Source organism: Tachypleus tridentatus, chromosome 10, assembly GCF_004210375.1.
Source record: "Tachypleus tridentatus isolate NWPU-2018 chromosome 10, ASM421037v1, whole genome shotgun sequence".
Classification (NCBI taxonomy): Eukaryota; Metazoa; Arthropoda; class Merostomata; order Xiphosura; family Limulidae; genus Tachypleus; species Tachypleus tridentatus.
In genome coordinates this window covers 28507633-28519937 of record NC_134834.1, presented here as the reverse complement: position 1 = coordinate 28519937, position 12305 = coordinate 28507633, and the positions used below count along the sequence as shown (strand labels likewise).

The 12305-nt window shown below is 31.0% G+C and overlaps 1 protein-coding gene across 1 annotated transcript in view; it reads left to right on the top strand.

Moving 5' to 3' along the window:
• Positions 1–980: 980 nt before the first annotated feature.
• The window catches only part of LOC143228321 (tetratricopeptide repeat protein 17-like), a 230443-nt gene continuing 219118 nt past the window's right edge, over positions 981–12305 (top strand). Inside the window, exons 1-4 of the mRNA XM_076459590.1 lie at positions 981–1204; positions 2745–3013; positions 6492–6600; positions 10939–11055. Of these exons, the coding sequence (XP_076315705.1) occupies positions 1088–1204; positions 2745–3013; positions 6492–6600; positions 10939–11055 (612 nt within the window). The 5' untranslated portion in view covers positions 981–1087. The remainder of the gene's footprint in view (positions 1205–2744; positions 3014–6491; positions 6601–10938; positions 11056–12305) is intronic.

Below are 12305 nucleotides of genomic sequence, written 5' to 3'. Positions count from 1 at the left end.
GCCGTCCCTAATTTAGCAGTGTAAGACTAGAGGTAAGGCAGCTAGTCATCACCACCCACCGCCAACTCTTGGGCTATTCTTTTACCAACGAATAGTGGGATTAACCGTCACATTATAACGCTCCCACGGCTGAAAGGGCGAACATGTTTGGCGCGACCGGGATGCGAACCTGCGAACTTCAGAATACGATTCGCACGCCTTAACACGCTTGGCCATGCCGGGCCGTCACATTATAACGCCCCCACTGGTGCGAGGACGAGCATGTTCGGTGCGACCGGGATTCGAACCCGCGACCCTCGGACTACGAGTCGAACGCCTTAACACGCTTGGCCATGCCGAGCCTTTTCCGTAGGTGAATAGTGTCTACTGCCCAAATTACATCCAGTAATTGTTGTCGCATCCCTTCACATAACCTTTTTTTTTTTTTTTACTGTAGAGACTTATAAGTACCAATGTGCTATTCAGTTTTAAACTGTTTTTTTTCTAATCAAGATATGGAATCGAGCGAGGCTATTACTAGTAGTTGTAGACAATTGTATTCATTGAGAAAAAGGGCATTTGGGGGACATAAGAGGAGGGAGGCTGACGGTTGAGCCAATCTAACTACCCCTGAGTATATTAGCGCGCTAGAGTGCTTAACTTACAAACGTTTAGTGTCAGATTTGAATTCCATCACTGAATAAGCTCGCCGTCTTTTAACTGTGGGAATGTTATAACGTGATGGTCAATTCTACTATTCCTTTAGAACAGCTCAGAGTTAGCAGTAGGTGGGTTTCACTAGCTGCCTTCCTTCTAATCCATCATTTTAAAATTAGGAACGTCTAGCGCAAATAACCCTCGAGTAACTTTGTACAAATTTAACAAGAATAAAACTGTTGACAGGTTTTCCGAAACAATTACAACCCAGTTATGAACTGTGAATTAAATGATAAATTGGTCTTCATATTTATTTTTAATAATTTATTCTATCAGATGTCTTATTTGACAGGGAGCGCTTCACTTCGTAAGTTCCATGATGGATATTTCATGTGTAAAAGTTCGACTCATCAAGTCTGAGGTACCATTGTGAAGAAATTTTTATATTGAGATGGGTTTTCGTATTGTAGTGTTGAATTTATGGCTAGGTGTATTTACTATTTTGGTACGATATGGTAAAGCGTCGACACACTGGATCGTTACAGAAGATGGGAAGATACAGTCTCAAGTAAGCTTCTGTTTCAAAAATATATATATTTTTTACGCAGTACACAAGCATTTTAATTTTTAAGGTAACACAGAGAACCTTAAACCTCGTATTGACTGCCACATGCTATATATTATTATTAGCATGTAGCTTATATTTCGGTCATATTTGTAGGTATACAGTAAAATATTAACATTATATTCTACCTGTTACATCAATAGATTCTAAGAGTAACACAGTCACGGACATTTAAATTTTATTTAGTATTTAGTGGTCGTAGAGAGGCTCTTGAATTATAACGTTTAAACTAGAATAATACATTCCACATTCTGCGTCGTATGTGATATAGTGACATTTATTTAGAATTAAATTCTGGAAATGTGTTATGAATGTGATTGATTGAAGACTACTAACTACGTACGTATGAGGCCACTAAAATCATTCCCATATGGAATATGCATAATAATTAATAATACTAAAACCGTTTACTGAGTTAACTTAAAGGGTCAACAATGAATGCATGGCACATGTATAGAGGAATTAACGCTTAAAGCAACATTCTGCAATTCAACAACATAGCATTCAGATTAAACTGAGTAATATTTTGTTGTGTATTTTATTTCTGTATTTACCTTACTGTACCTTTTGTCTTATATTTTTCATATTTATGAATGTATTACTGAGTATTAGAATCCACAACATTGTAGAAAGTTACTGCAATTTTTTCTATTTCCAATAACATGTTACAAAAAAGCAAGTAGAAAATTATTTGAGTAAAAATGATGTGTACAGCAGTCTTGTTTAAAGTGTTTTAATTTATGAAAATTGAAAAGCTTAAAAAACAACTTTAATGCTGAAATTTTTGGTATAATAAATCTTGATTTTCTGGTTATATGATTAGTTTTATAGAATAGAAAGTAAAGTTGGCATCTTATTATAATAAAACTGCAATAAGTATGACCAACATCTATTTACATAAAATAAGCAACTCCTGTAATTTGTTTACTTCCAAATGAACATTAGTCTTAAAACATGATTTGATAATATTTTTTTAAAATTATGATATGTAAGATTGTATTAATTACTAATTCTTTGTAATAGTAATTTTTTAACTTTTTAAATACAAGTTCTGTACATGAGTTATAATATATAGACCAATGAGTTGAGCTAAATTACTAATGAGGTATTTCACAGTTTCTGTAATAAAAATAATTATAGTTTGCATCAGTAATTTTGGCAAGTGATGCTTCACGTATTCAAGTATTTTTTGTCTTTTGTTGTTTGAGCTATTTGTTTGATTTTGTAAGATAAGGTATGTTTTTTTTTTTTTCTCACATGCTGTTATAAAGGTATTGTGTCCTATGTGTCAGACTTTTGATATTCTTTAAATAAACTTGTGAGAAAATCATTTGAAAGCCTGTAATTCACTTGTTTAACATGTCCGTACATATACATTTAATAAATATTGGTTAAATGCTGAAATTGTCACTGTTGTTTATCATTTAGTGATTTAGATACTCTTTAACAATATTGATATGATTTATTCTAAATTTGATTTTAGATGGATTCTGTCTTTTCCTTAAAAAGACCATATGACTTGATGGCTTTAATGCAGCAAGAGCAAAGGGCTGTACTTGTTGAAGATCTGAAACAACATTTAATGACCCAGAAAGAAGAGATTGATCACAGAGAAGATAAAGAAACAAATCTAGAAGATAAAATCTATTCCACAGATGAAGACTGTATAATTGCAGGCAAACCTTTAACAGAATTTGATCTTTATTTCAGCACTGTTATTTTGTTTGACTCAAAAGAACTCAGACAAGCCATGCAAGTTTTTTAGTTATTTTTATTATACTTTTAAATGATAAATGTATGTTTAATAGAAAGGTGTGCTTAAATTTTTAGCTAAATTACTTTGATTGAAATGTGGAACTGTTTTGATAAGGTTATTTGATCAAAGTTTTCAATGTAATTTTATGTGTTTGATATTTATAATAAATATTAATGAAGTTAGATCCTCAATACACATGTAATTTGTGGTTTGCATTGCTGCTACTCATTGAGTAAAACCTAGAAAAAAATAAATTTGTTATAGTTTATCATACATTTTTACAAAGTATTTCTTAATTATTAAAAAAGTAAAATATTTAAAAATGTATATAATACTTAAAAGTTTTGGTACTGCCACTTGTATGAAATTTTGTGTAATGGGTACACTATGCTTTCTGTGTATGCTATATAATATTCAACTTTAATAAAGCATACACTGTTTCATGAGATATTATTGTGTGAGAAAAGCCATTATTAAGTTTAAATTGGGCAAATCATAAATAGCCCACCATGGAGCTTTACATTTACAATAAAGAAACATAATAGCAATGCTTTGATTGCTTAGACAGTTGGGATAAAAAAAAGAAAAAGTGACAATTTGAAACTCATTTTGATTAGTTGATTATTTTTTAGACAACTGAAATTAATTGTAATCTCAATTAATAAAGTGTTAAAATAATCAAAACATTAATAACCAGAAACAGTAATTTCTATTAATTATTTAGTTGTAACTATTTAATCAGTTTATACGATGCTAATCGATGTAATTTCTGCTCTTGGAAACCAGCTTGTATCATCCAGCTTTATTGTTAACTGGTTTATATTTTTTATCATTGAAACGTGAGGTAAAGTGTAGAAAGTCTAATGTTTACTAATCATCCTTGGAAAAAATGTGAACATTTGTTCCACTAGAAAACACCAGAGAACACTTAGACACTTCTGGCTTCCAGAATCTGTTTAAGCTGCTGGAACCCCCAGCTTTCATAGGGTAAAACTTGGAGCCAGTCAAAGGTTTCATTTGCTATTTGTATTCCTGAAATTTTGGATTGTTTCAGCTTTCATGTCTGTTATGTATGAAATTATCTCTTCAACATACCCCTCTTCATTTTGGAATAAGAATGATATTGGAACATTAAATTTTATTGGGCCCAGATGGACTTCAAGGAAACATCCCATCCTTGTTTTTCACTAAAGGAAAATTTCCAGAGAGTGATGTGGACCAGGTTATATAGTTTTCTCTCTTTGTAATTGGTTTACTTCTCAGGGGTTTCTTTTAATTCTCATCCTACTGATTTTATTCAAGTATTTCTCTTGGTGTCCTGCTTTAACTTAAAACACTATTTGTATGGTTTTCTTGCTTTTCAGCTGTTAGTTGGGGCCATTTTCTTGCTCATGTAGCTTTTGGTATTTGACAATTTCCTGTTAATGAGTATGTTATAATCAAAAACAATAATAATTGGAAACACTAGTTAATTTATTTTCATGAAGTTGTAATTGATGTAATTGTAGGTTTGATTAATTGATTATTTTAAATGACTCTAATTAATGTAATCAATGCTTATATGTGATTGGTAACATTAGTTAATCAAGATAGTCATCAGCTTTATCATGGCATCTTTTACTTAAACTTTCCATGATTTTCTTTTTTTTTGAGTAAACACAATGACTGTAAATAATCTAGTATACAAGTTGATTTATAATATTTTCATATCATTATGGCAACTTTTTAATTATGTGGTTCCAACCTTTGTTCTTACCACTGGGATATGTAATGGGGTGAATATCTAAGAAAGTACCACTGGTGCATTTAAATAACTTCCCACCTACTATCCATGTTATAAATATGTGCTTTATGATTTTATGAAAAGTTGATTAATTAATAATTATTCAGTATTTATGTGAGAAAATGTCCAGAGTTTCATTTCATATTGATACTCCTCACAAAATGATCTGAAATCACATTTAAGCCCACATTTCCTGTTACTTAATTCTGATTTGGGAGTATTTCTAATTTGAATTTAATGGAGTCTGTGGATAAATCCAAAAATTTCTCTACACAAGTGTTTTCTTGTCTTTGTATTTATATAAAAAAATCCAGTTCTACTAAAATGTAAGTGTTGATCAGTGTTGAATTAATTTAGTTTCACTCCTTTATCCAGATTGTTAACTAGCTTCTTAGTACTTCACTGTATCAGGTATTTTTATCCATCCATCAAAATGTTTAGCATTTCATAGTGTTACATTTCATGTTGGGACCTGATCTTGCCATGTTTTGACCTATAAATACTTTATTATAACCTTGCTTGTATCATCTAACTTGTGTAGACTTTTGGAAAAAACAAAACAAACTGTTTGTAATAAATGTGTAAATTTCTGTGGAAATAATTTTAGCTATAGTAAGTAATTAACACATTTTCTGTTCAATGTAAAGTTTATAACTAATCAGATTACTGATTACAGTAAGTAATGTTTTAAAATAAAGCTTAGCTACCAGCACTGAAAGCTGTGGCATGACAAATAATCCCTTTTAAAAATATTTCAGTAGTAAATTTGAAAAACGTGAATCGTATTTCTGAATTAATTACATTATTTTTTGAAATGGCACAGAAAAATGTTAAGGAATTTAGCACTCTATAATCCTGTTGTAATTATATTCATGTAACAGTTAACATTTGTTAAATACTTGCTTTTGTAGGATGTCTTTTTTCTAGTATTGGTTTCAAGTTTATTTAAAGTAGTAAACATTTGTGTATATCATAACTTTATCTTTTCACAAGCGGAAACAATGACATGCCTTATGTAATTTTAGGGTTTCAAACTTTAAAATTTGTGAACAAGTTTTGAGAGAGAGAGGTTTCAAATTCTGTAAAGTTTCCTAACAGGACATATGAGTAAAATCTTAAAGGTTACATTGACTAGTAAACTGTGATAAACATTTCAATGCTTATTAACTATATTTGATAACAAATGAAGTGAGGATAAATGTTTGTTGCACTAAAAAGAAACTTTTATACCAAGTAATTTGGTGTACATTTTGCTTTTGAGTAAAGCAAATGGTTACTGCTCTAGCTTATAAAAAGTTGGAGTAAAATAAATAACCAACTCCAGATTTCTGTCAATAGTTTCCAAAGTTAGAAGCCAGCATATTGTATTGTCTGTTAAACTTACACAGTATGCTTAAGCAGTTAAATTACATTCTTATGATTTTGTGTGTACAACACACCTGTGTTGTACTGTAACTACAATGTAAGTTAAACAATGATATTTCAATTTTACTATTATAAAATATTGGTGAAAAAAAATCTAGGGTTTGCATTTTATTTCAGCAGAACTCTGAGCAGTCCCTGTAAAGTTGAATGCTGGATGAAAAGAAAATACTTAAAGTTGTGAGAATTTGGACTCTTAACCTAAGGGTTTATAAGCTGATAGTGGTTAAAGTGAATTGTATCAATAATTTGATTTTTTTTTTTTACAGTGTCAATGACTGTGTGAAAGAAGTGTCAACAAGGGAAAAGTACAAAAAACCTAATTGTACAGAAATAGTTGAGCTGGATTTTAGCATGCATGCTTTTGAACATCTTATGGTAAGGTCATAATAACAGACATACCCAGATATAAAGATTTGTGTTTATTTTAAGTATAGCACGTTGTTCTTATTCATTTTGAATGTGTTTCTAAGGTCCATGAGGAACAACAAAATGAGTGAAGGGACCCACCAACCTGTTGACTTACATGTAATACATGGAAGATATATTCTGTTAAATATATTTCAGTAATAAAATGTCTGACATATTATTGTAAAGTAATTAGTAGAATTGTCTTGTAAGATGCTTTAGTGTACAATATCACCTGAAACAATTGTATTATCATAAATTTTATTTATAAAAAAAATAAAACTTGTACATAACACCAGTGATGGTCTTAAAGCCGACTCCATGTAGGGCAGGGGTTCCCAACCTTTTGGCACTCGCAACTTGAAAATGTAATTGATGAAATAAAATTAATGTTATCCCAAGCTACTTCTAAGAAGGCTACGCGACTCCCCTGCCAAGGCTTCGCGACCCCCACCGGTTGGGAACCCCTGATGTAGGGGGCTGAGGAGTTAGTGGGTAGAAGAGCAGGAAGTGAGATCATCTGCCTTCTCTTCTGGTAGAGATGTAGCTGTCTGTTTTTTAATGAAAGGAGTAATGGCTAGTTATCTTGTTTTCTTTTTTTTCTCTATAGATTTCTTAGTAACAAGAAATTGCGCTCTACATCTTTCTTGCTGTGATCCATGTTAAGGTCATTTTCAGAAGCAAGTTCCATTGCTTTATTGACCTTATTAAAAATGCTTGTGAGCACTTTGATCTGAGAACTCTCTCTGGTGTAATCTCTTCAGCAGTATCACTTGCCACATCTGCTGCTTGTTGGATTAACTCTGTAAAATCTTAATTTGTAGTAACTCCTCTGCATCATTCTCATTAATATCTTTGAAACAAGCCTGTTGTACAATATTTCTGTAACTTTAAGCACATCAGGTTTAAAACTGATAGTCGTGTATGCTATCGAACCAAAGGCTTTTCATTAACTTGACTGTCATTTTCCTCCACTTTTTTCGCTGCTATTATAATGTTATAAATGTGACAAAATTCCTTCATGTTTTACACTTAGTTTGTTGTGGTTTAAAGCATTACTGTGTAATGAGGAAAACAATTTTCCATAGCTGATAAGGAGAACTCTATCATCACGGGTCAAAAGCCACATCGTCACATTTGTTGACTTTCATTCAGAATTTTATTGAACCATTTTTATGAATTTATGTGAATAAATTTGCTATCAAATTTTACTTTATAATTAAAATTTTAGTATTATATATTAATGAATTTCTTAATTAAGTATTAAAAGAACACTTGTAGAGAATTATATATTTAAAAACATCTGGTACGGGTAGAGAAGGCACCAGTAGAGGACTTTTATACCTCTATTAATAAATATATTCAACACCTAAGCATGTCCTCTACATTCCTACACTCAGTTACACAATTGCCTTCAAACATGTGGTCAACTACTGGGGAGTAACCCTTTCTTTCTTTGTGAACCTGATGATGACCAAAGGAGATTGAAACGTTCACTCCACTACTAGTGCTTTCTCTACCCACACCAGCCATTTTTTAATATATAGCATGGCTATCATTTTTTGTGAATCCCATGGTATGTTTAATGCAGAACTGCTCCAAGTTAGATGTTTGTGATGTCAAAATACTGAGTGTGTAGTTTCATGTGAATAAAGAACTCAAATTACCAATATTGAAAAGCTACAATATAAAATAAAAACCTTGTATATTTCCTATATGGTGACATTTTGCTTAAGTACTGAATCAAATAGTGTTCCGTTTTTGGAAACCGTCCCTTATATATGCTTACCTCAATATATTATGTGCAAATAGCCAATTTAAAAAGTTGGAATGTTTCAATAGTCACTTTTTCAGCCATTTTAAAGTGCTTGGAAACCGTCGTGTTCTTTCGAACCAAAGTTTCAAGAAGGTAGTTTGTGTCTATAGTCTTCATGAAATTGCATATTTTCTTAAACAAAATAGAGCCATGTTACTAGGCTTGATAAATTATAGTGGGTTTGTAGGGTATTTATTGGTATAGTTATTTATGGGATTTTTTTGGTTATTTCAAATGTATATATAAAACAAAGTTTTGACATCTGTGTGCAAAATTTGAAAAGGTTTAGTAACTTACATCAAGCAGCAAATGAGTACATAGATCTTAGTAACTAGAAGATATAATTTTTTGGTAAACTTATTTATTTACTGTTTTACATTTTAAGAAAAATATGTAAGAACATATTTGTAAATATCAATAATCTGAATATATAATAATTGAATTGTGACTATTTTACCAAATATTAGTGCTTTTGTAAAGACTAAGGGTTAATTTTACATTATTGGATATGTTAATACAAGTGCATATACATCATGTCAAAATGACTTTTCTAATTTTAGCCAAGGGTGATTGGAAGGTCAATATAATAAAACTAATATATATATATATAAATGTATAATCTTGATATTTAAGCTATTTAGACTAAACATTTATCTTTTTGTGTTATAATTTGTAGTCATTCTAAAATGTTGAAAACATAATTTGTATTTACTTCCTAATTTTGTATGGTGTTTGTAAGATCAGTCAAATTGACAAACTGTTAGAGTAGAGAAAATAACAAAGTATAAATTCTTACTGAAAACAAATGTTTGAAATGTATTTAGGAGGTATTAGAGATTACATAAATAATATTTGAGATTTTTGGGATGAATTTTTTAATCATAAAATAAAACTCACTTTGAACTTGGGCTAGCAATGAACTATACTTAATATTTTCATAAACAAATCATTAATAAAAATCTTCATCCAAAAGAATCTGATTTTGTATGTAGAATAACTTGCAATATGTGCTGCCAAAAGACCTTCCTTTCAGAGTTCTTAATCAGGCCTTGTGTGACAGCATTTTCATTCCAAATATCATCCTAGTAGCCCTCTTCTGAATCCTTTCTAACATTTTAATGTCCTTCCTACAGTAATGTGCCCAAGACTGAAAACAATACTCCATATGTAATATGTGGTTTACCATTGATTTATACAATGAAATTGCAATCTATTTAGACCTATATTCAATATTGAGGCAACCTAAAAATCCTATTTGTTTGACAGCAACATCACACTGCTTGGATGGTTTAAGAGACTGATCAACTACTACACCAAGATCCTTTTGTTACATAACGCTTTCAAAGGTATTCCCATCAAAACTACAACATGCATTATCTTGAATTTGTTCTATTTAAAAAGCCACCTGACATTTATTTTAAATCAAAAAGAATGTAGGTCGTAACATTGATCCGTGAGGTCTCCAATTGTAGCATGAATCCAGTTTGACATAACTCCATTAATAACTTTTTACTTTCTTTCCATCAGCCACATTTCCATCCATTGCATCAACTGATCCCTCACATTTGTAAAAATCAATTTTTAGCAAGCCTTTTATGTGGCACTTTTTCTAGCATCTTATGAATATCTATGTAAACCAAATCTGCAATTTTTACCCTAATCTGTACTGTACATGTAACCTCTTCAAACATTGTCAGAAGATTACTAAGGCAAGATTTTTCCCTCATATTAGATGATTTTGCAAAGCATCTTCAATCAGACTTCCAAATTTTCTTTTTTCCCACCACCGATGTAAAATTAAATGATCTATAATTACAAAGACAATTTTACTAATCACCTTTGAAAAGTGAAGCAACATTAGCCAACTTTAATTTCTGGTACTTATTTACTACAAATAGAAAAACACAATAATATGACTGAAGAATAGAACCTTGGTATGGTGGTGGACTTGTGAATAATTTTCAAGAGGCGATGTGTTCCCACCCTCTATAACAAGAGCTTTTTTTGTGAGTTGCTGTTTTGATATATTTCAGTAACTACTATTGCTCTAACATGTATATTTTGTGTTTTTGTTTTGATCATAAAAAAATTTGAGATCAGTTCTTCATAATAAGAATGTTTTATTCTGCAACTCACCTAAATAGTTTGGGTATAGGTATTTCAGTATTTCCAGCTGAATATTGTGAAAGATTTTATCTCACCTCTTTGAAATTGTCTTACATTTAAAAGAAATTAGTGATTTGCTAAAGCAGTATCATTGAAGTTTCTTTTACAGAAAAATTATCCTTTATTTGATAAGCTTGTCACCATTTATTATTCTGGTCTGGACATGAATTCAGTGAGATGAAGTTATACATTTAAGCAGCATTTTGTGTCTCATCAATAGATAATCCAGTTTCTCTGTAATGCTAGATTCTATTTCTGGTTGTTATTTTTTATTAATCTAAGACATAGTGTTTTATATAAATGTGTAAATTATTCATTCTGTGTAGGGTGTTAGGAACCGACATAACTTGAGTATGTCTGCTGAAGAAGGGCTTCTACAAACAGTTTCTAGTGGTGTTGACATTGAAGATTTTGGTAATGCTGTGAGAGAAGCCATGAGAAAGGTACCTCAGTGTAGAACATGATGAGAAACCCACTTGAAGTAACAATGTATTTTAAAGATAGTTTGTATGGGTATTAAAACTTTAAAATAAATTACAGAACATCATTTCAAACCTGAAGATGATCTAAGAAGGGAGAAATGTTGTTCTGTAATTTGTTTTAATTAAAGTTGTAATACCAGTTGCCTTTAGAATACACTTATGTTATTTTTATTGCTAATCTTCCATACAACTTGTTTTCACTATAAGTAAACCTTTCTTCATCACAGACAAACTGAAAGTGCTTGAGTGATGGGGTTTATTTTTTATTTCATTGATTTCACTATGTTTTATATACATAAATTTCATACTGTTTGGAATTAATAAATTAATAATTGCTGAGAAAAACAAAACTGTTTTCAATACAGATAGATGAATTTCTTTCAATATTTTAACCAAGTTCGTGTAATTATAGAAGTTTGAAATTTGTTTGGCTTTTGTCCCCCTTTTGTTTCTTACGTGGAAGGTGTCATAGTTTGATGACATACTTTGTGCAGATTGTTTGCACCAATAGAATATTCTTTAAAATGTTTCTCTTCTGTTTGGCTACAGTTGTGTTTTAGAAGTTATATAAACCTTGTGATGTGTTATATGTTGTAATTTTATAAATAAAAATATTTGGTGTTCTTTCATCTATAGTGTTGGATGTGTGGCGTTTGTGGTTGTCTTATACTCACCATTTGTAGAATTTTTGATGAGAACAGGAATTCCAAGAAATTGGTATGATTCAGTGGCAGATAAAGGATAAATTTTACATTTCTAATATAAGATGTTTTATTTCAATATGGTACTTATATCCCCTCACAAGATTAGCTTTTCTTTTTCATTGCTGCCTTCTGTGTGCAAACTTTCTTTACACATACTACAATCTTCTGTTCCCATTTGTTGGAATTCGAAAGATTCCAACATGTCTCATGCATCACCTCTTAACCAACATTAAATATGATTTGGTCATGTGACAAATGTGGCTCCATCTACACTCTTCTACCGAACCTTCACTTTTTGTGTGGCAGCTGTTGACTATAATGCTTTTTGTTGTTGTTTTTTTTGCTTAGTGTTTCCCATATGAAACTTCATTTAATTTTCACCTGAAGTGGTTCTTTTTTATTTATGTACTTTAAACCATTTTTGCACTCAACAATTTAGTGTTGATTTTGTGAATTATGAATTCAGAAGTCAACATTACCACTTCAAGTGTCACACCACTGACTAAT